The sequence below is a fragment of the Podarcis tiliguerta genome (genome assembly GCF_965153285.1).
Source record: "Podarcis tiliguerta genome assembly, chromosome: 9".
Lineage (NCBI taxonomy): Eukaryota > Metazoa > Chordata > Lepidosauria > Squamata > Lacertidae > Podarcis > Podarcis tiliguerta.
Genome location: NC_139542.1, coordinates 11,173,386 through 11,199,898, shown reverse-complemented (window position 1 = coordinate 11,199,898; position 26,513 = coordinate 11,173,386). Strand labels below are relative to the sequence as shown.

Genomic DNA, 26,513 nt, shown 5'->3' with positions numbered 1-26,513 from the left:
ATTGACAGAGAAGCTGAGGGAAGTCCAAAAAGAGAGAATTTGTTTGTCAAAGATTGGATAAAATTGTATATTTGTGTTGTAAATCAATAAAAAAATTTTTTAAAAAAAACACACAAGACTATATAACATGGTAATGGTGTTGAACAAAATCTGGTCTTGTTCCCTTATGGTCTTGTACACAAGAGCCCCTATAGAATCCTTTGTAGGTTCTCCGTCAGTAGGAGAAAATAACAGAGGCCAACCAGAGGATATTGAGAAGCAAAGCAGCTAGTAAGCCTGATCTTATATAGACATTTTGGAGATTCCCTGCGTGGTACACTCTGTGGCAGGTCGAGGGAAGGGCTCTGATACAGTCAAACACGGTCAATCACTGTAAAAGGTGTGAGGGGAGAACAAGGGTGATATAGACTCCCCCAGAAAAACTACCAGAAAAGGCAATCAGATAAGGCATTATCAGACAGGAGATAAACAAAGCACTCAGATTTCTGTTGTAGACCGCCTTTTCTATGATGTAGGTATGATGTATATGGGGGGCGGTCTTGGGCTATACCTCTTCTGTGATGTATGTATGATGTTTCTGGGGGTGGTCTTGAGCTCCAGAGTAGGGAATTTCAAAATGTCTATATAAGGGAAGGCACACCTTTGTTCTGGGTCCTCCTCCTTTCCTGTGTGTGAAGGGAGCACCCTGTTGCAACAGATCAATAAAGATCAGGCTTACAAGCTGCTTTGCTTCTGAATATTCTCTGGTTGGCCTCGTATTTTCTCCTACCGATGGAGAACCTACAAAGGACTCTATAAGGGCTCTTGTGTACAAGACCATAAGGGAACAAGACCAGATTTTGTTTTACAACAATGGACAAAAACAATACCACCCCATCTCTCACCCCTGAGAAAGGCCACATATCGGCCTGTGAGAAAAGGAAGGTTTTTGCCTGGCACCTATGCTGGTGTCTGCATTGCTCTTTACATCTCTGAAATGTTGGTTGAAGGTGAATGTGATGAAATCTGCCTGGCCGATCTGGGTAGGTCTGTGCCACCAATTAAGACTGAAAGGCAAGTTCAGTTGAAAAGTAACCAAATGTGGTTTTTATTAGCAAAACAAAAACCCAGCAACAATGCAGAGAAAAGGGTATCATGGAAATAAAAACCATTCGTCCCGTAACAAAATGACCAATGCTCCAGAATACATAAAAAGGCGAGTTTCAAGAAAATGGGTTGACAGCACCAAATGAGATTTACTCAAAGCAACTTAAAAGAACTTTCTCTCGGAATGGGGGAAGTATGCATATCGAAAGGGGGTAGGACTTGTATGCCTGCAGGCCTCAACACTTGAACATTTGGTGACAAACAGCAATATGCAATATCCATGTGCCAGCAGTTGTACAATTTAGGAGAACATATGTGTGCTTATTGTCTCTTGTTTCAACAGCATTGCAATCATTATTCATATAGCAACACCAATGTGCAAGATGCTCTGTACTACTACTGAGATGGATTTTCCATGGTTCCCCTACAGTTTTGCCAATGCCATGCATACACAATGTTGGCATTCCAGGACTAAGTAACTTGGCACGAGATCTTGCCTGCCATGCCAGAATAACTCTCCTGCAGTATCATTTTTGTTACCGTTTTATACTACCTTTCCAAGGAGCCCAGAATGCCACTGGGGGGGGGGGAGTCATCCCATTTTAACCCTCACAACCACCCTGTGAGGTAGGATAGGCCTAAAGACTTGCCCTAGATCAACCAATCAGCTTGGCTTCTGAGCAGAGACTCATTGTGGTGTAGTGGTTAAGAGCGGTAGACTCATAATCTGGTGAACTGGGTTTGCTTCCCCGCTCCTCCACATGCAGCTGCTGGGTGACCTTGGGCTAGTCACACTTCTTTGAAGTCTCTCAGCCCCACTCACCTCACAGAGTTTTTGTTGTGGGGGAGGAAGGGAAAGGAGAATGTTAGCCGCTTTGAGACTCCTTAGGGTAGTGATAAAGCGAGATATCAAATCCAAACTACTCCTCCTTCTCCTCCTCCTCTTCTTCTTCTTCTTCAAACCCAGGGCTGCCTGTTCCAAGACCACTCTGGCGGCTCTCATGTTCTTCCCCAGATTCAGCAGGCTGCTGTGGGCCCAGAGGTTTCAATGTATGCAATGAACTCCGCCACCCACATTCACTTCGATGGAGGGCAGGGTTCGTTGGTCTCAATGAGCACAGCTCACAAAGGCAGGGGCTATGTGCATTCAATGGCGTTGCGTATCAGGCTCTGAAGTGGGGCAACAGGCTAGACCTTGTACACAACATCCTGGTAGCGAAAGCTCCAGTCCCAATCTGTATGATGGTTTCATGTCAACGCAAATGGCCTTTCTCCACCAAGGGTCAACCCACTCATCTGAATCATCCAACAGAATGTTCATTTCACTGTTCGACAAGCCCTGGGAAAAGTCTTCAGTCCAAGGCACACAGGGGAACAATCTGAACACAGGTCAAAGCATTCGCAAGACTTCTTCAAAGCATCACGGATGTTGCTTAATTATGAATGGCAGAATGCTGAAACTGTGAATAAATGGGCCAGTGTGCGTCTGAGGGAAATCCAATACTGCCTGTTGGCATCGATCAAAACGTATACAAAGTGATTGCGTGAATCAAATGAAGTAAAGCAACGATTACAGGTCTTTTGACACTTTTCAAGTGCGCATCTACAGAAAATATATTGGCAATCTCAGCCAGGTGAAATATTCCACCATGGTCCGTCAGCTTCATAATTGTCCCAAAACCAGCTGCTATGATGAGACTGTCACAGCAGATTTGCAGCAGACCAAACAGTAATGAGATTAGGCACACTGCATACAATGCATTTATACCCAACATTTCTGAAATCAGAGTGGTTCTTCTTCAATATCCACAAATATTTGCTCATCTCCTATGGAGGTCACTGTATTTACGTATGGGCAATCTGATCTTCTGTATGCTTACTCAGGAACAAGTTCCTTGTTGTCAATGGTATGTACATCCAAGTAGGTATGCTTAGGCACTAACAGCAGAACGTAATTGTTCTACAGTCTATTCCAGGCACTGAAGTTCCAATGCATGTGTGAAGCTCCCTCGTGAAATGAATTCCCCATTCATGCCAAGGGAGGGAGCCAACCCACAAACGTATAATCCTTTTCGTTTGTACATTGGCTCACCCCACTGAAACAATTGAGAAAGCCTGCTCTGCTTGGATTTCTGGGTGTCCAATGGAACACTCATGGAATTCTGGACTGGAGAAAATTCAGAAATGTATGACAATTCAGGCATTTGAGAAATTAACATTAAGTGGAAGAGAAATTAACATTAAGTGTTTCTACTTAATGTTAAACACTTAACATTAAAGTGGAGGAAGAAACCACTTCTTCTACTTAAGTGGAGACCGGCTGAATATTACCCAACACGTTTTTGGCACTAAATAAACAATGGGAGATAGCCTGCTAAGTCCATCGATTTCAAAGGGTCAATTCTGAATACAACTTAGTTGGGCATCACCAAATATATATGGCAGTGGTAGTTCTAGTAATAGTGGCGGTCTCTTTTGCTCAAAGAGAATGCATTATACATTTGGCTTAACATGTTACCCTGCACCATGACAGCACAACACACAAAGGAAAGAAAGAAAGGATAATTAGCAACTAAAATGAACTTTAAAAGCTGAGACTTCTGTCATGCGCGAACTGGCTCAAAGAGAAGCCCTTAAATCACTGCCCGCTTCCCCTAATGCTGCTGCAGAGTGCTTCACTTTCACTCAGGAGCTGGAGGAACCGGTGTGTAGATATGGTTGAACCTGAGCAGGTTCCAATGTGACTGATGCAATAGCGGCTGCAAGAGGAAGCAGTGGACCACAACAATTGCTGTCCTGTTGCTTCCTCCACCTCCAAAGAAGCCTCATTTGCATTCGGCACCCTTCTAGTGTTTAATCAACCCCACTGTGCACTGGAAGATACAGGAAACTGAGCGCTGGAGGCTGGATGGGTGTGTGAATGGAATGCTGTTGTCCAAGAGACTCAATTCAGCACCTCAGCGCAGGCCTGCTTCTCAATGAGGTAGCTCCGTTGCGGAGTGGAAGCGTGCAAAGACGTGTCGCTTGTTCACCGCTCAAGCAAACAATGACCAGAAAGGTATCGCTTTTCCCTTTCTTTCCCCACCACCCACGAAAACCGTTACAAAAATATCAGGGATGGTTTCTTTTTTTAAAAAAACCAACAGATCATAGTTTCCCCCCACCCCCACCCCGGCTCCAATTTCCTTTGTACAATTTATAAAAAAGATATTACAAAAAGGAAAAAGAAATGTTGTGCACGGGCTACTAGACTTCTGTTCCGTCGTGTAAATTGTTGTGGACTTTCACCGCCAAGTTCACCTGCTTAACCTTTGCCCCTTGGGCCTTGTAGGCCCCATCGCTTTCGCAGAGTACGTTCAGGTTCTTCACGGTGCAATACTGTCTGTTGACGTTCTTCTCAACGCCCTCCGTGTTCCTCTTGGCGGCCTCCACTTTGGTGTTGAGAGGATACTGCTCCACGGCGTCCCTCGCCGCCTTTTTCTTTTTCCTGTGCTTCCGACACTTCCTGGTCACAAAGCAGAAGACCAGGAGAACCAGGAGGAGAAGCATGATGGCCGCGAAGGCGCTGCCGATGGAGGCCCCCGTCTGCGACAGGGAAGCGGCGGCCACTGCCTCTTGCTGCTCCAGGTTGAGAGACTTCATGTTTGTGCCATTCTTGACCTGGTCTCCTTCGTTGTCGTAGATCAAGGAGTCATCTAGAATCAGGCTACCCTTGGGGCCCGCAAGGTCCCGGCGGCTGCGTCTCAGCTGCTGCACCAAAGAACGTGGTACCCGGGGACCCGCGATGGTCTCCGGGCCGATGATGTAGATCACTTGGAGGTACCATTGATGCCCGGTTTCCACCTGTTCGAAAAGACAAGGAGCGCACAAAAATAAACTAATAAAAGGCTTCACTAGATGCTTCAGTGAAAACCCTCACTGCCCAGCCCCCAAACCTAACTTTTCTGTTACTGGATAAAGGGAATTAATCGTTATTTGTTTATTCCTTATGTTTTGATAGCACCCCCTTGAAAGGCACTCCGAGTGATAAAGATACAACAAGGAGCACGCAACTGCTAATGGAGAGGAGGGAGCAGTAGAATTCCAAAAACAGAACTATAATTCCAGACAATTGCCCTTTGTAAGCATATTACTAGACAGCATCTTAAAAAGCAGAGACATCACCTTGCCAACAAAGGTCCGCATGGTTAAAGCTATGGTTTTCCCAGTAGTGATGTATGGAAGTGAGAGCTGGACCATAAAGAAGGCTGATCGCCAAAGAATTGATGCTTTTGAATTATGGCGCTGGAGGAGACTCTTGAGAGTCCCATGGACTGCAAGAAGATCAACCCTATCCATTCTGAAGGAAATCAGCCCTGAGTGCTCACTGGAAGGACAGATCCTGAAGCTGAGACTCCAGTACTTTGGCCACCTCATGAGAAGAGAAGACTCCCTGGAAAAGACCCTGATGTTGGGAAAGATGGAGGGCACAAGGAGAAGGGGACGACAGAGGACAAGATGCATGGATAGTATTCTTGAAGCTACCAGCATGAGTTTGACCAAACTGCGGGAGGCAGTGGAAGACAGGAGTGCCTGGCGTGCTCTGGTCCAGGGTGTCACGAAGAGTCAGACACGACTGAACACAAAGCATATAACCCAGGAACATTTCCCCAAAGGCATCTATGAGAAGCGGTCGTCTGACAGTCATGCTCCCTTACATAAGCGTATTCAAGAAAAAGATGCCAAACTTTAGAAAAGTTGCCCTTTCATTTTCAGACAAATTTTATATATATAAAATTTGGTTTTTCAAATTACAGTTTTATAGTCACATATCCAACATACAGCATAAAGACAAGATTCCATAGAATCTCCTGGACTTCCTTCCTCCCCTTTGTGGGTCCTGTTGCTAATCATTTCCTCCTACATCTTTTATAATAATCCAAATCGTTTACCTCTCCATTATATCCAAAATTCACCATTAAACTACAAGTGTTATTCCAATCCTACCAACATTTTAAACTGTTTACAATGGTTTTTAGGTAAATAATAAATTCCCCCTATTCTTTATTAAAAATTTGGTTTTCCTGATTTCTGATTCTTCTGGTCATTTTTGCCATTTCGGCATAATCCATCAACTTAATCTGCCATTCTTCTCTGGTCGGGACTTTATCTTCTTTCCATCTCTGGGCCCAGAAAAAAAGGACAGATCCTGAAGCTGAGGCTCCAATACTTTGGCCACCTCATGAGAGGAGAAGACTCCCTGGGAAAGACCCTGATGTTGGGAAAGATGGAGGGCACAAGGAGAAGGGGACAACAGAGGACGAGATGGTTGGACAGTGTTCTCGAAGCTACCAGCATGAGTTTGACTAAACTGCGGGAGGCAGTGGAAGACAGGAGTGCCTGGTGTGCTCTGGTCCATGGGGTCATGAAGAGTCGGACACGAATAAATGACTAAACAAGAACAACAGGTATAAACCCATTTAACAGAGGATTGACACTACTCCCTTGGGCAGATGAACCACCTGCCCACAGTGCCATCTTGTCTCATCTAAGGAAGATGGCAGTGCCTATGAGCACACTCCAGCCTTTCTCAACCTGCTGCCCTCTAGATCTTTGGAACAACAACTTGCATCAGCTCTACCCTTGCTGTAATGACTGGGCCTCATGTGAGTTGCTCTGCAAAACATCTCAAGGGCATCATTTTGAGCAAAGTTGGCATACCCAGATCCCCCGCTCCTCCTCAATTTCCACACACCAAACAATGAGAAGGCATAGATTCTAGTGTTCCATTGCACAATCAATTTGTAGAATTAAAACCATGACATTTGCCTGGGAGATTAACTTGTATCCTACTCACCTTGTAGAGGGCATCCACCTTCATGATGAAGCCATCTACTCCAGGCATGCTGCTGACCAGGTGGAAATCCGGCAGCTCAGAAGCAAAACAGGCATCGAAAGGTACATCGTGGAAGTATTTGTCAGTCGCTTCTGGCTGAGTCCTGTCCTGGAATTGGAAGGGAGCAGTAGCCCATGATTAGAAGGTAAATGGAGACAACATGCTCTTAAGAGAGCAGTCCTACACAGAAATGCATCATTGTCCAAAGATGGCTCCCTGGTGCTCATCTGTATCTTTTTTCCTCCAAGCTAGTTGTCCCAATGGGACGCGGGTGGCGATGTGGGTTAAAGCCTCAGTGCCTAGGGCTTGCCGATCGAAAGGTCGGCGGTTCGAATCCCCGCGGCGGGGTGCGCTCCCGCTGTTCGGTCCCAGCGCCTGCCAACCTAGCAGTTCGAAAGCACCCCCGGGTGCAAGTAGATAAATAGGGACCGCTTACTAGCGGGAAGGTAAACGGCGTTTCCGTGTGCGGCTCTGGCTCGCCAGAGCAGCGATGTCACGCTGGCCATGTGACCCGGACGTGTCTTCGGACAGCGCTGGCCCCCGGCCTCTTGAGTGAGATGGGCGCACAACCCTAGAGTCTGTCAAGACTGGCCCGTACGGGCAGGGGTACCTTTACCTTTAATTGTCCCAATCTATTAAGTTCAGTTTGTTTAACTCAAGTTCTAGGCCAGCAAGACTTTTGACACTTGTGTAACTACTGTCAGTTTGCATTTCTTGGTGCAGAAAGTATTGATCTGATGTCTAGAGATCTTTCCTGTTCTAATTAATTCAAGAGGGTTCTGGAAGCTTCTCTGTGAGAAAGAAACAAGCAGAAGGTTCATGATGTTTGGGTTATTCCTTCAGAGAAGCTGAGTACAGCTGGTTTAAACTGGTTCTCTAATCTCTTTCTATCAAGGTCATGCTGACTATAATAGGAAGGCCAGAAGGAGCCTGAGTTTCACTTTCTCTTTCTCTCTCTCTTCCTTCTGCCGTTGTGTTCTCTACATAGCATGCTCAGTGTTAAGGTTTAGACATTGTAAGTTATTGTAAGTTTAAGTTGAGTCTGCTGCAGCTGGATTTCTTATGGACACTGCTAATCCTGAATGTATTGGATTTGTGACCATTATGCTCATTTGCCTTCAGTAGCAGTCAAGCTCTGGTGGATGAAATATAATTGCCTCTGGTCTATTTTTTGGGAATCCTGCAACGTGTCTGCTAACTATACAGTACATTGGAATCTACTCTGGATCAATATTGAGTAGAATTTCAATGACAACTACAATACTAAAACCAACAGAACTACTGTCAGGGGAGAGAGGAACAACTCTATGATACCTTGAAGAGTTCTCAATGATCAGTGTGGTGTTTCTTCTTAATTCACCACACTTACTGCTTCTCTCATGGAATTAACAGTAATTTGCATGTATTTAGGACCACTGGCTAATCGAGCCCACTGCTGTCTGCTCTTGATTGGCAGCAGTTCTTTGGGGTCCCAGGTAAAAGGGCCCTTCTCAGCTCTGTTACCTGAAATTAGAACCACAGAATTGTAGAGTTGGAAGGTGCCATGAGGGTCAATTCCCTGCAACACAAGAATTTTTTCGCCCAACATGGGGCTCAAACCCATGACCCTGAGCTTAAGAGTCTCATCTTTCAACCTTTTCCCCCAACTTCAGGTGCCCTCCAGATGTTTTGGACTACAATGCCCATTGTGCTGGCTGTGGCTGATGGGTGTTGTAGTCCAGGTGGGCAAAGTCTGGTCTAATTCACCTTTGAGGTCGCTTCCAGCTCTATGATTCTACTGACATTTTGCTGTCTTTTAATAATGTCCACTTGAGGCAAATTTGACCTTGCCTGATGCTGGGGGCCAGCCTTGGGGTTTAGCAAGTAGTTGCACTGCACAGTAGTAACCTATACAGTGGTACCTCGGGTTAAGTACTTAATTCGTTCCGGAGGTCCGTACTTAACCTGAAACTGTTCTTAACCTGAAGCACCACTTTAGCTAATGGGGCCTCCCACTGCTGGCGCGCCGCCAGAGCACGATTTCTGTTCTCATCCTGAAGCAAAGTTCTTAACCCAAGGTACTATTTCTGGGTTAGCGGAATCTGTAACCTGAAGCATCTGTAACCTGAAGCGTCTGTAACCCGAGGTACCACTGTAACTTGGTAAATGTATCTTCAGAGGATCCCCTCTGGATATCCTTTCTGTCCCCCTGCCAGACGTGTGGTACAACGGCTGTCCACATCCACCCTAAGCCCAGGGTGGTTGCCCTTCAAAGCCTTTCTCCAAGATGCTAGAGTTACACAATGTACCAGCAGCAGAAATCTGTGTTTCAGGTGTTTGCTGGGTTGGATGCAGCCATACTGCGGACCCTCGTTATAGATGGTCCCCGTCGGGTCAAAGAAAGGCACATAGCCGTCTTTCCCTGTGCAGAGATAGACTTTTTCCAGCTGAAGTTTGTAGGCAGAGTTGAGATTCTGCTCAGGATTCCACATCACGCGGCCGTAAAGGATTTGGCCTGAGGAAAGAAAACACACAGGACTCAGGCTGAGTCAATATTTGTATTAATATATATATATATTTAGAGAGACCAGGAGTTTGTGTTATGAAAGAGGAAGGGAAACCTTTCTCTATGCCATGTATAATTTTATAAACTCCCCCCTTCATTTATCTGTTTATTTTTGACAAAGCAATAATCAGAAATAAATAAGAATAAAAACGTGCACCCCACCAACGAGACCATTCCATTGCAACTATCCAACCTCCCAAAATTTCAACACCTCTTGCAATTGTTTGACCCCCTTTTAACAGTACAAATTCTACAAACATCCTTTCCACATCTCCTCAAAATCATGTCTCCTGGATATTCCCCCATCTTAACCTTAATGGCGCATGCTAATTTATAAACTTTTATCATGTCAACTCTTACCAACCCAGGTTCCATTTCATTTAAACAGCTTTTTATCACTGCCCCTCCTTTTCCTGCAGTTTCTGCTGGGCAACAGGTGATGCCAGGAAACCGCAACCCAATCCAACCAGGAAACGTAAACCCTACCCTTTGAAAAAGCTCCTTTGTAGTCCATCTCTGCCATGGACATTTCTGATTTGGTTGGGTCCATCAGAAACACCTTCTCGTTGTTGCAGAGCTGAAACTCCGTGTTCAGGGAATACACCACGGGGACCGGCCGGTTAGTTTGCTGGAAGGCAATTGGGATCAGGAATCTAAACAGGGGAGAGAGGAAACAAGAGAGAAATGGAACGTGAGACAATTACAGAATTAGGGCAGAGTGGAAGGCACACATTTCCCCAAAACTGCCCTGCCCTACTCCCCTTTGCAGCCCCACAGTCAGGGCCGGATTTAGGTTTGATGAGGCCCTAAGCTACTGAAGGTAATGGGGCCCTTTCTATGTCCAGCTATCCTTTGTCAACAACAGTTTTTTGTGTTGAATGTATGCTATATGGTAATTTATGGACCTAATACAGTAGGTATCTAAAGCCATTTGCACATGTTGCCATGCAACCTGTCCAGGCAGAATGTAGGCACCCTATATATAGAAATGAGCAAACCAGTGATATTTCAGGGAGCAGGCTAGCAGGCGGGGCCCATGACTTACCTCATAGGAGCCTTCACAACACAAAACACTGTTGCTGTATGTAGGTTTTATTTTATTTTATTTTTTATCTTATATTTTGGAAATGTACATCCAGTTGTTCTTTCCTTTACAGTGGTACCTTGGGTTAAGAACTTAATTCGTTCTGGAGGTCTATTATTAACCTGAAACTGTTCTTAACCTGATGTACCACTTTAGCTAATAGGGCCTCCCGCTGCCGCCGCACGATTTCTGTTCTCATCCTGAAGCAAAGTTCTTAACCCGAGGTATTATTTCTGGGTTAGCAGAGTCTGTAACCTGAAGTGTCTGTAACCTGAAGCATCTGTAACCCGAGGTACCACTGTAATTTTTTGGGGGGTCCCCAAGAGAGTGGGGCCCTAAGCTATAGCTTGTTTGGCTTATACGTAAATCCGGCGCTGTACACAATGGCCGCTGTCAACTTGGACAACTGACACCATGACACCAATTGCCCTGTGCGCTTTTGCCTCTGGGTCTATCAACAACCTGAATGTGGCCCCCACTGCGTTGCCCAAGAGGCAATACGGCCCTGAAACTGAAAGAGGCTCATGCCTCCTACAAATTGCATGTCCCCCCCCCCCCGAAAATAAAGCCTATTGCCCCAGAGCAAGGCTAGTCATGCCCCCGCCTGCTCCACTGGATGGGTTGTTTATTGGATTTGGCCAACACTAATAAAATGAGAACATCTAGCATTATTGCACTTCCAGGAAAGAGAGTATAAAATTCAAACCGTTTTCTCCCCTGCCCCGAATGCTTTCAGTCTGACTGCTGGTGTGCTGGTGGCGTTAAGCATCGGCTCCGTCTTTGGAAATAATCCAAAGAAGTCTTTTTGAAGCGCAGCACAAAGGAAAGGCTGTGATCTGAAGATCACAGATTTGAGCCTGCTGTTAGCCTGCACAGTGCCGGATTTCACACGCCGTGTCGGACAACCAGCCAGATGCATTTGCAGGAATGCTGTCAAAAGCTTTGTTTGCTTTGAACAAAACAGAAGCACCGTCGTGCAAAGCCGGCTGTGCCAATATTTCCTCTTGGAGCAGGGAAAAAAGAGCACTGCACATCTCAGGAATTGTATTATTCTTGAGTCTTAGAAAAAAGGGTTTAAACACATCTCCCTCTTAAATTTCCCCCTTTTTGTTTCTCATTTGTCTGAATGAACCAGCGAAGTTCTGCTTGTCTTTTACGCTAGCGACCTGGACACATAAAAGACGCAACATTCAAATAAGAAATCTGTAAACAACCAATGAAATCAAGCTGCCCGAGAGGCCATGAAATCTCCTTCCTTCAAATGTTTCCATTAAACTGTTTACTGTTTATTATATACTAGCAAAGCGCCTGTCACTAGAAGTGGGGATGTATTTGCTAGGATGCCTTAATGATGCAGTGTGATTTGCAAGAAAAGGCTGGTTGAATATCACCCACCTCGCCACGATTGTCAAGAATGAGTTTTGCTTGCTGCATACTCAGCCTCTTGGCCCGCCTCTGCTATTGCCTCTGAGTCTGGACTGCTCTCTGCCGCAGCCTCTCTCTGTTCACTAAACCCTGTTGCCTCTTTGGCTTCCGACACTACCTCCGCCCAGTCTGTCCCCGCTTCTCTTTTTGACCACTCATCAAACCCCTGGCTCTGAGCCTTCTTCCCCTAGAAGTTCTGCAGATGGTGCCTCCCACCACTCCTCTGAATCCAGCCAGTCCACTCAATGGCCAAAGAAGAACGTGGCACGGTTGGGAGAGTAGAATGGGAGAAATCGCCTTCTGCATGTAGGAAAAGGTGTGCAGGTATCTGTCAGTATATGGAAACATCACCGCTGCAGACACACAGATTGTTGACATCATATGATGCGCCTATCTGTGGGAAAGAAGAGTTTCCCAGGATGTTCACAGGCTGGATAAGTCTTTGTGAAGAGTGTAACTTGAAACCTTCTGTGTGTGCATGTTCAGGAAGCTTGTCTGACTTGCTAGAAGAACTGAACTGAAAGGACGTGTTTTTCTCTAGTGCTGTAATGTCAGAAATAAACATCATGTAAATAGATTTCTGACTTATTTTCTTTCCCCTGCGGAAGCAGGAGGGAGGGGTTGTGGATTTTACCCACGCTTGGGAAAATGTCGCCTATCAAAATCTCCCTGGTCTGTTTGGATATCAGCCAGAGGAGGTTACCGGTAAGCAAGCTCCGAGGACAGTGAGAGGGGCCAGCATCTATGGAGGGGGCTTGCAAACCGACAGTATCTGTGTGTTCATCTCTCTCTCTCTCTCTCTCTCTCTCTCTCTTTTTTTTTTTTTTACTGATGAATATCCCCAGGCATGGTAAATCAAGCCATAAATAAAATAAGAATCTCCTTACTTTTCTGGAGCATGAGCAGTGCAGGGTAAAGGCTTGTCTCCCGGATCAACCCATGATTGCGTGGGCTGCACTGTGCATGGTATTAAGTAGATGGTGTATTCTCCTGAGTAATCCTTCCTGGAAGCAGAGAGGAAGCACCATAGTTACTGTATTGATTTGGATTGCTATTTATACCCCGAAATCCTTTAAGGGCCTAGTGAGATTGGCCAGGTGAACAAAACACAGAAATGGAACAGCCTTCTGGGCAAACAGTTTACCAGCAGCGTTTGAATGACATATAGGCCAGAATATAATAAATAAATAAATACTTTTTTATCTTATACCCCACCCTTCCCGGTTCAGAAAACCAGGCTCAGGGTGGCTAACAACAAATTTAAAAATTTATGAGAGCCAGTGTGGTGTAGTGGTTAAGAACGGTAGTCTCGTAATCTGGGGAACCGGGTTCGCGTCTCCGCTCCCCCACGTGCAGCTGCTGGGTGACCTTGGGCCAGTCACACTTCTTTGAAGTCTCTCAGCCCCACTCACCTCACAGAGTGTTTGTTGTGGGGGAGGAAGGGAAAGGAGAATGTTAGCCGCTTTGAGACTCCTTAAAGGGAGTGAAAGGCGGGATATCAAATCCAAACTCTAAAACACTTAATTGATGCAACAAGAAAAAAAACAGCATAAAATACAGTATAGAACGTGAATAACAATAAATTCAGAATTTGGCTGCAGCTTGATCTCGAGAAAAAACTTCAAGTAGGGCCCGGTTCTTTGACCAGAACAACTATGGATGGCTTTGGGCATCAACAGGATTTGTGTATCCTGTTGCTACACTTTTGGGTAGCATCTAAAGTGGCAACTCACTGCAGAGAAATGTACGTCTTCCCACGGGTTGGATAGGCGAGTTGCCACTTCAAGAATTTGATCAAACACCAAAAGAAGATGAAGAAGCCTCTCTCACATGCAATCTTCCAGGTAATGCTCTAAGAGATTCCGCCTCCTGATGCTCTCTGCTACAGATTTATTTTCTTTAGTGCACATTTTTGTCAGTTCACAGATGCTGCAAAAAAGACCTCTTTGCACTTCCCCACACAAGCGATGGGAGCAAAGTGTAACCACTGCATGACCTGATTGGCTGAAATAGTTAAGGAGTAGCACCAATTTTTGTGTTTGTGGGATGGAATTCTTAAGAAAATAAAGCGGCTGGCATACTATTCAGCCATATTTAACTTCCCATTCCTGGGTCTAGGTGGAGTGGAACAGGTCCAAATTCACCAGTTTCATTGATGCCAATAGGCACTTTAATTTCTAGCTCACTATCCCTTGAAATTAAAGAGAAAGTTCAAATCTTAGGTCCTATGTCTTCTCTGCTCTGCAACTTTGCTCCAGCAGGCAGTTACAGAGTGTGGTAAAGGTAAAGGTAATGGGACCCCTGACCGTTAGGTCCAGTCGCGGACGACTCTGGGGTTGCGGCGTTCATCTAGCTCTATAGGCCGAGGAAGCCGGCATTTGTCCGCAGACAGCTTCCGGGTCATGTGGCCAGCATGACTAAGCCGCTTCTGGCAGACCAGAGCAGCGCACGGAAACGCCGTTTACCTTCCCGCTGGAGCGGTACCTACTTATCTACTTGCACTTTGACATGCTTTCAAACTGCTAGGTGGGCAGGAGCTGGGACCGAGTAACAGGAGCTCACCCCGCCGCGGGGATTCAAACCGCCAACCTTCTGACCGGCAAGCCCAAGGCTCAGTGGTTTAGACTACAGCGCCACCTGTGTCCCTTACAGAGTGTGGAAAGAACAGCAAATCAAAGAAAGTTGCTCTCATGGAAGGAGAGCTGAGCAACAGCCCTCTCAATTGCAAAGATGCAAGGAGTGGTTCCATAATTCCAGGGGAACCTATTGCCATGAGCAGACTCAGCCATACTCCCGACTAACCTCCAACCCAGAAATGTCAGTGAGGCAGTTAGGTGTGCAGAACCCTCAACTGCCTTTCAAAACCACCATTCCTCTTTTGCCAGGAGAAGCCTTTATTTTCAGCCTCAGCCTTTGCTTTTCTCCTGCAGGATTCCCAAAGCCCGTGTCCCCCAAATTCCTAATAAACTGGCAAAGCCCACCCTCCGTTCCACACAGTCCCTCCAAAGTCCTAGTGCTATGCATTAACTCACTCCAGGATCATTCCCCTGCTGCCCTCAAACCTATTATGTCCCCCTGGTTCTGCAATTTTTTTTTTAAAAAAATAATATTTATTTAAAAAAATTAACAAGCAATACATCAAAAATAAGAAGACAGAAAAACAATACATCAAAACAACAACAAAAAACAAAAAGAAAGAAAATATTTCCATATCTTTACCTTTCATTTACTAGTTTCATCGACCTCCTCACACCTCCCTTTTTTGTATTCTAATTCAATTAGCTATTTCAGCAAATCCTTTCCATCTTTCTCAATTTTTTGTTCTAAAGTTTATCTTAACACAATCTAACTTTAAATCTTCCACTTTAACTCCTTAACAATCAGTTTTTACTTAATTCTTTATGACATTTCTGTTAAAACCATGTAACTTCATTCCAGCATTCTTCTAACATTCATTAATTTTGCAATATTTCTGTAAGTATACTTTGAATTTTTTCCAATTTTCTTCCACCGACTCTTCTCCCTGGTCTCGGATTCTGCCAGTCATTTCCGCCAGTTCCATGTAGTCCATCAGCTTCATCCTGGTTCTGCAAATTCACCCTGACAGAAACCTAGCATCAAACTGAAGACATCCTGGGCATCAGCAGGATGGCAGCAGTTTCAGTAGCAAAACATGGCAGGGTTTTTTTTTTTTGTCTTACCTGCTGTAGGAGCTGGTTGCTCTCCAGAGCTGATAAGGGGAATCGAAAGTCTGGCCACTCCACAAAAGCTGCAGGTCAAACTCCATTCCTCCCAAGTGATCAGGAGTCATGATGAAAGACTTGGCATCTGGCAAAGTGTGGTGCTCCATCACAAAGTGGCCTGCACAGAGAGGGGAAAAAAGGATGTTCTTGTTGATGACGATAATAGCGTTAGCATCATTTTGCTTAATCTAAGGCTAATAAGGATTTAGCTTCTGAGCCATCTATGAATACCAGGCTTAGCCCTGGGACAAGTAAAGGCAAAGGAAAAAGGTGTGCCTTAGAGGTTGTAGGGTGCCATCAAGAACAATGTTGAATTGTTTTTAACACTTGATTGGGAGCTGCCCAGAGTGGTTGGGGAAACTCAGCCGGATGGGTGGGGTAGAAATGATATATTATTATTATTATTATTATTATTATTATTATTATTATTGGTGGTGCTGTGGTCTAATCCACTGAGCCTCTTGGGCTTGCCAATTGGAAGGTCGGTGGTTCAAATCCCCGTGATGGGGTGAGCTCCCATTGCTCTGTCCCAGCTCCTGCCAACCTAGCAGTTCAAAAGCACACCAGTGCAAGTAGATAAATAGGCATAAGAGGCATAAGAGTCAGGGATTCTAGAAAATGTGACCTTCATCCAAACAGGTTTCCTTGCAGAAATCAAGAGCTGTTTACCTCGGAACTTGGCATGAGTCTTGAACTCAATGACTAGCCGACCATCCTCTCGAATGTAGATCCTTATTATCTGCAGCCTAGCAGAAAGGACGCTGTCAGTCTGAATGCCTGGAGGGAACAAGAGAATCAGCTGCCTCCTTCACAAAGGGATAAAGGAGCATTAATCAAAGTGCACTGGTCCTCCTGTCACAACCCAGCGACAGCAAGAAGAGAGCTAAGCCAGTTTTTACAGTTGTATTTTGTTTATTTTTCCAAAAACGTGAACAAATACAACAAAAATAACAAGTACGGTTCTTGTGTCCAACAAATCATAAGTATAAAAGGATGGGAAACAAGAAAAGGAAAGGGGGGGGGACAAGATTTGGTGAGTCCAATCCTATCTAACTTAGAAAGCTTCTGCAGAGGTTTCTATGAGTAGCTGGGAAATTTTCCCTCTCAATGGACTCGTTTACAAACAAGAGAAAAGGAAACCAGCAAGTGTCAAAGGTCCCAGGTTCCTTATGACCCCAAGCACTGAAGACTGAGAGGATCAGAGACCAAAGACAAGGGCTTCAAACATCCAATGTAGGGTCTGATAGATCTTACTGCATTCAGCAGGAAGCATACTAAGTGTGTATGAAAATGTGTTGGGCCCAGTTGCAGAGGCAAAAGACCCAAAGAGGGAGACTTGGGATCCACTTGTTTTGTAATTGTGGAATCTTGTCAAAAAGAATATCCCAAGATCGGTTAACATTAGGACACTCCTACCACATGTGGAGAAAGGTCCCCCTAGTTGAACAACCGCTCCAACAGCTGGGCAACATCTCCTCCTTCACGTAGATCAGTTTAACCGGTGTCAGGTGCCATCTATGAGTTAGTGCTACCTCCCATATTGTTTCAGATGTGGTTTTAAAGGGGATGGTGTCAAGTCAAGTCAAGGGTGGTGGTGTCTCCCAAATCTCACTCCCAAACCAGCTTCAGGCCATTAAAGTCCCCCTAAGCATTGGGTTATTCATTTGATTTCATATTTGTATTCCTCTTTTCTAACAACAAAGGTTGAGCTCAAAGCGGCTCAAAATCATCACCATAGCATTATTTTAAAAAAAGAGAGTAAACGCACTTTGCTATTTATTTATTATTTGGTAAATGATATTTATTGAGTTTTCCATTTTAAAAATCCATTCAAACCATATTATATATTCCAAATTATACAAATTATCTAATAATCAAACAGTCCAAATATTGTGCCAAATTATAAATTTTTGGGTGAGCTTCCCATGCTCCGAGGTCAAAGTCCTCCTGTACTTTGCTATTTTGAAGGCTGACAAGGGTCACTTATTTATTTGGGCTGCGATCCTAAGTCTCATTAAATACAGTGGCTTCTGCATGCTGCTTGTTGACAAGGCTGATCTCCAGCCTTGGAGTTCAAGGTAGCAACGTAGGGGTCCCAGATCCATCTAGAGTCTAACCAGACCTATATCCTGCTTAGCACTACAAGGTTCCTGTACCCCATGCTTTAAAATCATGGGACCAGGCACACCGGCAACGTTGCTGCATAGCACACTTTTGCGCCACAACCACTCACCTGTTCTCCAGAGGACAGTGTCATAGAAGAAGGAAAACTCCATCTCAGTGTGATGTTCCAGAGAGGCCCATCCTCTAGGTGCGGTCACATAAATGTAGGAGACGTAGAGAGGGACATGGACTGTCAGGAAGGACTGAGCTGAATCACGAACCTATCAGAGAACACAGAGTGAAAATGTTTGCATTTTTCCCCATCCAGGCTTTCCTCCAAAGGAGCTCAGGGCAGGATATATGATCCTCAGGGCAACCTAGTGAAAAAAGGCTTGGCTGTGGCTAGAGCATGAGGCTCTTAATCTCAGGCCGGATGAAGTTGATGGGACTATGCAGAACTGGATAAATTATCAGGAAGGATTTGAAACCTGCGGGACCAGAGATTCTTAGAAGACTGGAGTAAATATACGAAATATATGAAAAATAATTGTAATGAACAGATTACTCTAGTAGGATTGCAAGAAGTTTTGTAAGGAGGGCTATTTGAAATATTGCAAGAAAGACTATGAGGAGCTTTATGATTGATAGTCTTGAAAAAACACCAGTGTTCCTTGACTTCATTATCAAACCAAGTTGCTGCCTTTTGACACAGACATACTGTTAGGTAGCAGAGTCCCAAGGCCACACAAACGGAAGGCAAAGGTAAGCGTTTGACCCACATCTTACTGCTCCAGAGCTCTGCAATCCTTGGTTCCCATTGAGCTGAGGCGGCAAAAGAGGGAGATCCCCGGCCGCGCCAGTGTGATAACGCGCAAGCCACGCCCCCCTAGGCCAGGCGATGACGCGGCTGGGGATCCCCTCAATCCCGCGGAGGCTGAGAGCCAGCCCCCGTGCATGTGGAGAGGGTGTGAAGCCCGCAACTCCACCTCCTCTCAAGTTCGGAAGTGGTTTTCTCATGGTTTAGGTTTATGCAATTTATAAATCACTCGCCACTAAAAAAATAATAAAAAAAAATAGAGCCCCAAAGCAATTTAAAACCAAAGTAAAGGACTACAATAAAAGTCACATAAACATGATTAAAAACTGATTTCATCTGGCACTCAAAGATCTTTTGGAAAGAGAAAGAAAGCAGCAAGGACCAAGTTCTGTCTACACAACGCTTTAGGCAGAAACTAACATTCAAAGGCAAGTGTGATTATCCATTTTAGTACAATTCCTGCACATATGACAGCATCAAGCCACCTCTTCCTTTATGGAAAAGCCCTAAAAGAAATCTGAAAATCCACTTATTTTACTGCTGATTAATGAAGCAAGCATGGCCAGACACCCAGGTGCCCTTTTTATCTTCATCTCATAATGATTTCTATAATTGAGGTGAATAGGTTTCTGTGGCTATTAGCATGACAAAGTAACTATGGTTTCATTCTTCTCCAGTATCACTGAAAATCTCCTAATTTAAGGCCAAGGTAGAGGCCATGTCTCTCTTTTCATGCTCTCTACAGATCCTGAAATGGAAACAAATGATCCCAGGGTATGGTCTGAAGGTGTATGATGCCACCATCTTGCTGAAGCTAAGCAGGGCTAGCTCTGGTCAGTGTCTGGATGGGAGACCTCGTGGAAGCCACAGGCATGCCACTTGGATGCCATGACAGGAGAAAGGTGGGATATAAATGCAGGAAAATAAATAGCTAATAAATAAGCCTGTATCCTGCGACTACTTGAATTCCAAAGCCCCGTCCCACATTGTTCAGGGGAGCCCCTCTGACCCTCAAGAAAATGTCATCAGTTGCAAACCAGTTGAGATTGCTTCTACTTGGGTGTTCCCGAGCCAGTACATTTCCAAGCACAATTCAAAGTGTTGGTGCTGACCTTTAAAGCCCTAAACGGCCACGGTCCAGTGTACCTGAAGGAGCGTCTCCACCCCCATTGTTCTACCCAGACACTGAGGTCCATCGCCGAGGGCGTTCTGGCGGTTCCCTCACTGCGAGAAGCCAAGTTACAGGGAACCAGGCAGAGGGCCTTCTCGGTAGTGGCACACGCCCTGTGGAACACCCTCCCACCAGATGTCAAAGAGAAGAACAACTACCAGACTTTTAGAAGACATCTGAAGGCAGCCCTGTTTAGGGAAGCTTTTAATGTTTGATGCATTACTGTATTTTAATATTTTGTTGGAAGCTGCCCAGAGTGGCTGGGGAAGCCCAGCCAGATGGGCGGGGTATAAATAATAAATTATAATTATTATAATTATTATAATTATTATAATGCTCCTTAGTGGAACCGACCTCTGGCAAAAGCAAAGTTTGCATTCAGCGGCCAGGACTTGAATACAAGCCAGGACTGCAAAGGATGTGCAGCTCCTGATTCTTCTTCTAAAGATTTCATGTAACTTCCAGGGGGGCAGCCCCACTGAGTTGTCAAAAGAGTAGGCCTGTTCTGGATCTGGCTCATGAACTGGATCCAGGTCATCACCCCTGCCTCTTTAGTAGGGTCCATCGGCACATTTACAAATCGTGGGCACCACAGAATGCCAGTTTCACAGAAGAACAACTGATGATATTTACTGATGACTTTGTAACTTATAAAGTAGCACTATACGCGTTGGCAGCTAAGAAGACCAGGAGAGGAAGGCGCAGCAGAAACTGTACTTTTTGAGAATACTAAGGAAAAACCATCTTCCGTAGAAACTGCTGCTTGCCTTCTATCACTGTGCCATTGAGAGCGTGCTCACTTATGGCTTATATGTGTGGTACGGAAGCTGTACTACCCAGGACAGGATGGGGTTGTGCAGGGTTGTTAAGGCAGCAGAGAGCATTGTTGGCTGCCCACTCTCCACCTTAGAGCAGATTTATACCACAAGGTGCCATAGGAAGGCACTGGACATAGTAAAAGATCCATCGCATCCTGGTCACTGTCTCTTCGAGCTTTTGCCGTCGGGACGGAGATACAGGACGATGAAGACAAGAACGAGCCGTCTTAAGAACAGCTTCTTCTCCAGAGCGATCTCGGCCCTGAATGGGAAGCCCGGACTTTGAAAGTCAACTAATCTCCCTTGCTGTATTATACTGTATTGTTTAATTAGTGTTTTTATGGAGCAGTCAAGTAATTTCGTTGTCCCCGAAGGGGGCAATGACAATAAAGATATATTATTATTATTATTATTATTATTATTAGAAAAGAACTAGATAAAATAGCGGTCAATTACAAAGGTGATTCGGACATTTAAGCTGCCACATTCTACCTGAGAACCCCCTGCTATTCTATCGTATGCAACAAATAATTTTTAGGAGAAGTGATCGTGGTTTTATTGTATCTGCAGTGCCTGATGTTTTTACGGTTTTTATGCTTATGGTTGCTTTTCTTTTTGTTCCCATTGTGAATGATGCCATGGCCTTTGGCTAGTGCAATAAATTTTATGGCGATGATAAACTGACGATATTCCGAACCGACACCCTTGCACCCAAACTGGCAAAATATCTACACCACTTCCCCCAAATCAAACAGATAAAAAAACAGGCAGACGCCTAAAAAAGGAGGGGGTGGGAAAGCCTTCCAGAAACTCATTAAAAAATTAAAATTTGGGAGGGGCAGAGGGTCTTAACAGGCCTTAACAAGTGGGGGGTAGGGTGCCCTGGTGTCCACAGGAATCATTCAGTAGCCACCAGAATAGTTCTAGCCAGCAAATAGAAAGACAAGACAGTACACTCTAAATAATAATAATAAATAATAATAATAATAATAATAATAATAATAATAATAATAATTTATTTGTACCCTGGTTCCCCAGCCACTCTGGGCGGCTTCCAACAAAGATTAAGAATACATTAAAATGTCACACATTAAAAACTTCTCCGAACTTATCAAAAGAAGAATGGATTTATAAACTAAGTGAATACGCAGAGTTGGCAAAACTAACAGCAGTTATAAGATCTCAAACAAATCAAAATTTAAAATCAGAATGGAAATGCTTCGAAGAATACATGGAAAAATGCTGCTCAAAAAAGAATATGTTAATATGCATAAACATGTAAAGGGGATGTGTGACTATAAATATATGGTTAGCAAGTATAGATTAAGTATGTAAGTATGTAAAGGTGAAAATAAAACCAGAAACGGTTGTAAGAGATGAAGAGGAAGGTTTACAGAAATGCAATGAAATAATTAAATTAAAAATTAAGGAAGTCGAGCTGTGGTGGAGGGAGGTCACAGGGGTGGGTAAGTTTTAGTTTGTATATGTAGCATGTGTGTTTCTATGTTCATGTATGTATAAAATATTTAAAAAATTAATTAATTAAATAAATATAAAATTAAAATTTGGGAGGGGCAGAGGGCCTTAACAGGCCCCCAAGTGTGTGTGGGGGGGAGAAGGTGTGCTGGTGTCCACAGGAATCATGCTGGGGACCCCAGCATTCAATCCAAGAAACCCAATAGGAGATTTTCCTGACTGGCCCCCAGCTGGACAGCATTACCTGGAAGTCGGCAGTGACCGATCCTCCGCAGACGTCAATTAATTCTGTCATGTCATAGTACGCGTCAAAAGTCCAGATGCAGCTCTTCAGGTTCAGGTGCTTATACAGCTGAATGGTCTTTGGCTCTCTCACACTGGGGTCAAACTGGTACGGTCGATCGTAGCCGGGTCCCAGAACGATGCTATTGTAGGTCACTTCATCCAGGAATCCAGCTTCTGGGATGGAAACCAGGGGATACATCAAGGTTTCGCTATGTTACGCTTTGGTTATACATCAGATCTGCTGCGAAATACATTTCATGTGGGATATATCCAGCCAACATGCTTAACTCTAATTAATGCATGAATGGGTTAAGACCAGAGAGTAAGCTGTCCTGCCAGGCTTAGCTAGGCTCACCCCCTCACCTTGGGAGGAAGGTCTATCAAACCCTTTGTTCTCCCACTTACCACCTTTATTCCACAATGTGAACCCCTCCAGTAAGGATGTCTAAGATGGATGCTTCAAGCTTAGACCGCATGGCTTTAAGAAGCTACCTTTGTGTTTCTATACATATAATTTAGAAACACTTAGCTTTGAGGAGCTAACCTCAGTTTTGCTGCCTGACTTTTCTTGCTGCTGTATGGAAAAGCACATGAATCTGACATGTGAAGATTTCAGTAAACCATTTTCAGCTTACCAAACATGTGGTCTCTTTCTATGCTAAGGGAAGTGGGAAACTGGAAGAAACTCAGAAGGGGATAATTTAAAGGTCCAACAGCCTATATTTCCACTTTGCTGCAAGTCAATCTCTGCTGGGGCTCTATCACAGAAGAAGAAGAAGAAGAAGAAGAAGAAGAAGAAGAAGAAGAAGAAGAAGAAGAAGAAGAAGAGGAGGAGTTTGGATTTGATATCCCGCTTTATCACTACCCGAAGGAGTCTCAAAGCGGCTAACATTCTCCTTTCCCTTCCTCCCCCACAACAAACACTCTGTGAGGTGAGTGGGGCTGAGAGACTTCAGAGAAGTGTGACTAGCCCAAGGTCACCCAGCAGCTGCATGTGGAGGAGCGGGGAAGCGAACCCAGTTCACCAGATTACGAGTCCACCGCTCTTAACCTCTACACTACACTGGCAAAGTGCCATCCAACCGTCTTATGGATTTCTGTAGGTTTACTCTTTCACATTTTTGTTCTCTCGAAGATATCCCACAAGGCAGCAGAGATTCAGTGTCAGACTTTTCCTTCTCCTACATGGGATACCTTCCCAGGTTGATGAGCCCCACCTGCCCCTCACTTTTGCTATATGACCTTTCAAGAACCCTTTCAGCGCTATTAATTTTTAAAACACACACACACATACGTATCAGGTACGCAAACATTAGTCATCACAGCTGACAATTTATTTGCATAACCTGTGAAACAAAATGACACTAAAACGCAAATTATCATAAACTTCCGTTTTATATATATAAAGTACTTGCCCCAATCTAGGCACCCAGGGAATTCTCCTTTTATTTTACCTACCTTTTATTTCCTTTCTACTTTACCAAAAACCATGCATAACTAGGCAGACAATATCTGCTATTTACAGCATCAGGGTCAAACTGCTCATTGAACACATAGAATGTTTGTTTCAGCGCCAGTCCTGCAAGAAGCTGACCTGCAACCCTTTTCAAGAATGAGGGCAGACGAGGACGATTGCCTTTTTCTCTGCCTGCATCTTTGTGCAAATGCCACGGGGTCTGGAAACGTAGGGCTCCAGAAACATCATAGGCCAAGCCCCCTATGCCCATTAATCTATGCCCACCTGGAGGTGGTCTTCTGGGCCTCTCTACAGGGACCCCTGCCATCAAGGACCAGCCCTGCAGGATGCCAGCAGCGAAACTGCTGCTTCATGAATGCGCACATTAAGTGGCAGCGGCCCGTAATTGATTACCTGAGATGCCCTTAAGATCTTGGATGCTGACCAGGTTGGAACAGACATGCTGGTGCCTGTAGATGGACTCCGACAGGAGGAAGTGCAAGTTGTGCAGAGGCATCGTGGAGATGAGAGGGAGCATCCCGTCCTGGTGTGGAATCTGCACTGAGATATGGATTCTGGAAAACCACAAAGCGGCAGGAGTTGAAGTGGGGAGAAGAGAGAGGATGCACTGGGTAAAAGAGACACGTATTGCACGAACATAACAAAATGCAAATTGCACTGCCTTGCAGCACAGGGCCCTGTTTTAATCCCTGGAAGGATTGGGAATGTTTCATTCCTGAAACCCCGGGGAGCAGTGACCTTTCTTGTTGTTTAGTCGTGTCTGACTCTTCGTGACCCCATGGACCAGGGCACGCCAGGCACTCCTGTCTTCCACTGCCTCCTGCAGTTTGGTCAAACTCATGCTGGTAGCTTCGAGAACACTGTCCAACCATCTCGTCCTCTGTCGTCCCCTTCTCCTTGTGCCCTCCATCTTTCCCAGCATCAGGGTCTTTTCCAGGGAGTCTTCTGTTCTCATGAGATGGCCAAAGTATTGGAGCCTCAGCTTCAGGATCTGTCCTTCCAGTGAGCACTCAGGGCTGATTTCCTTAAGAATGGATAGGTTTGATCTTCTTGCAGTCCGTGGGACTCTCAAGAGTCTCCTCCAGCACCATAATTCAAAAGCATCCATTCTTCGGCAATCAGCCTTCTTTATGGTCCAGCTCTCACTTCCATACATCACTACTGGGAAAACCATAGCTTTAACTCTACGGACCTTTGTCAGAAAGGTGATGTCTCTGCTTTTTAAAGCAGAGTAGAAAAAAACTTTGCTGGATGGACCAATGGCCTGGCTTGGCATAAGGCAACTTTCCAAGTTCATCATTTCACACATGTCTACTCAGAAGCAAGTCCCACCAAGCTTGATGTGCCTTATCCCAGGTAAATGGGTAGAGGGTTGTAGCCACACAATTAGTGGCCAGCATCCAGAATTGCACACACTTCAGATCTGCACATGCAATCAACCTTGTTCAGCCTGCTGGTTCACTACATTCAGGACCTACATTCAGTTAGCAGCAGGATATTGAGGTGTGGAGGAGCTATTTGAATCCGAGACTCATTCCTAATATAGCAATGCATGAGGGGCTGAAATCTAAACAGCTCCCAATTCCCCCCCCCCGCTTGCTGATGCTTTCAAAAACAGATTCACTCACTAAGCTAGTTTAAGAAATAAAGTGTGCCCCGCAAGACAAATGCCTCGCAAGACGGAAAACCCGCTAGACGAAAGGGTTTTCCGTTTTCAGAGGTGCTTCGCAAGATGAATTTCCTATGGGCTTGCTTCGCAAAACGAAAATGTCTTGCGAGTTCCTGCGATTTTTTTCCGCTCCCCACCCCCTTTTTCTAAGGCACTAAGCTGCTAATAGCCTTTTAGCAGCTAATCCGCTAATCCCTTAAGCCTTTAATAGCCGCTAATAGATGCTAAACCGCTAATAGCGCTAATCCGCTAATGGGGTTGCTTCGCAAGACGAAAAAACCGCTAGACGAAGAGACTCGAGGAACGGATTCTTTTCGTCTTGTGAGGCACCACTGTATTTTCACTGATACTTTATTAGCAAAACCTTTTGGTCTATTTTCAGTTTTCAGCCACAAATCCTTTAATTAGCAATACCCTAAATGGTGAAGTGTTTGGAATTTTTTTAAATGTAGACCCCTGGAAATGGATTGCAAATGTGTTAACTCTCCCAACACCACCCCAAGTGGCATTATATGCCTGCTGTTTCATCTTTTGATCTTCCCTTCATTTAAAAAAAATGCAGCAAAAGTTCCAAATAAAGAAAGCAGGGACCATTTATGCCTTGCATTCCTTTCTTTCTTCGGGTCAAGGAGAAAAGTTCTGGGTCAAAGAAAGAACTGATTTATATTCAGAACAGACCTCCTCAAATCAAGGGGCTGAGATTTTAATAGTTCTGCTCTGAGTATGACTAATGTTGGATATCATCCTTTATCTTTCTTTTTTTCTGAGAATCATTTGGGAGCATTTCTAAAATTAGCATCCCATACTATCTGTACATTTGTCCCCTTGTTCAAATTTAGCTCAAAATAATCCCCTAATACTTTTTCAATTTTTTTTAAATGGTCCTCTAATAGATCTTCATTTAATCTTCATCTGAAAGTGGTTTGTTTCTCATTCTGC

At 44.6% G+C, this 26,513-nt stretch overlaps 1 protein-coding gene across 1 annotated transcript in view; it reads right to left on the bottom strand.

Annotated features, from left to right (window-relative positions):
* Positions 1 to 1,058: 1,058 nt before the first annotated feature.
* The window catches only part of FRAS1 (Fraser extracellular matrix complex subunit 1), a 380,286-nt gene continuing 354,831 nt past the window's right edge, over positions 1,059 to 26,513 (bottom strand). Inside the window, exons 64-73 of the mRNA XM_083398098.1 lie at positions 24,299 to 24,459; positions 22,388 to 22,602; positions 17,992 to 18,142; positions 16,428 to 16,535; positions 15,717 to 15,876; positions 12,903 to 13,019; positions 9,993 to 10,159; positions 9,250 to 9,455; positions 6,923 to 7,069; positions 1,059 to 4,929 (exon numbers count right to left, since the gene is read on the bottom strand). Of these exons, the coding sequence (XP_083254224.1) occupies positions 4,333 to 4,929; positions 6,923 to 7,069; positions 9,250 to 9,455; positions 9,993 to 10,159; positions 12,903 to 13,019; positions 15,717 to 15,876; positions 16,428 to 16,535; positions 17,992 to 18,142; positions 22,388 to 22,602; positions 24,299 to 24,459 (2,029 nt within the window). The 3' untranslated portion in view covers positions 1,059 to 4,332. The remainder of the gene's footprint in view (positions 4,930 to 6,922; positions 7,070 to 9,249; positions 9,456 to 9,992; positions 10,160 to 12,902; positions 13,020 to 15,716; positions 15,877 to 16,427; positions 16,536 to 17,991; positions 18,143 to 22,387; positions 22,603 to 24,298; positions 24,460 to 26,513) is intronic.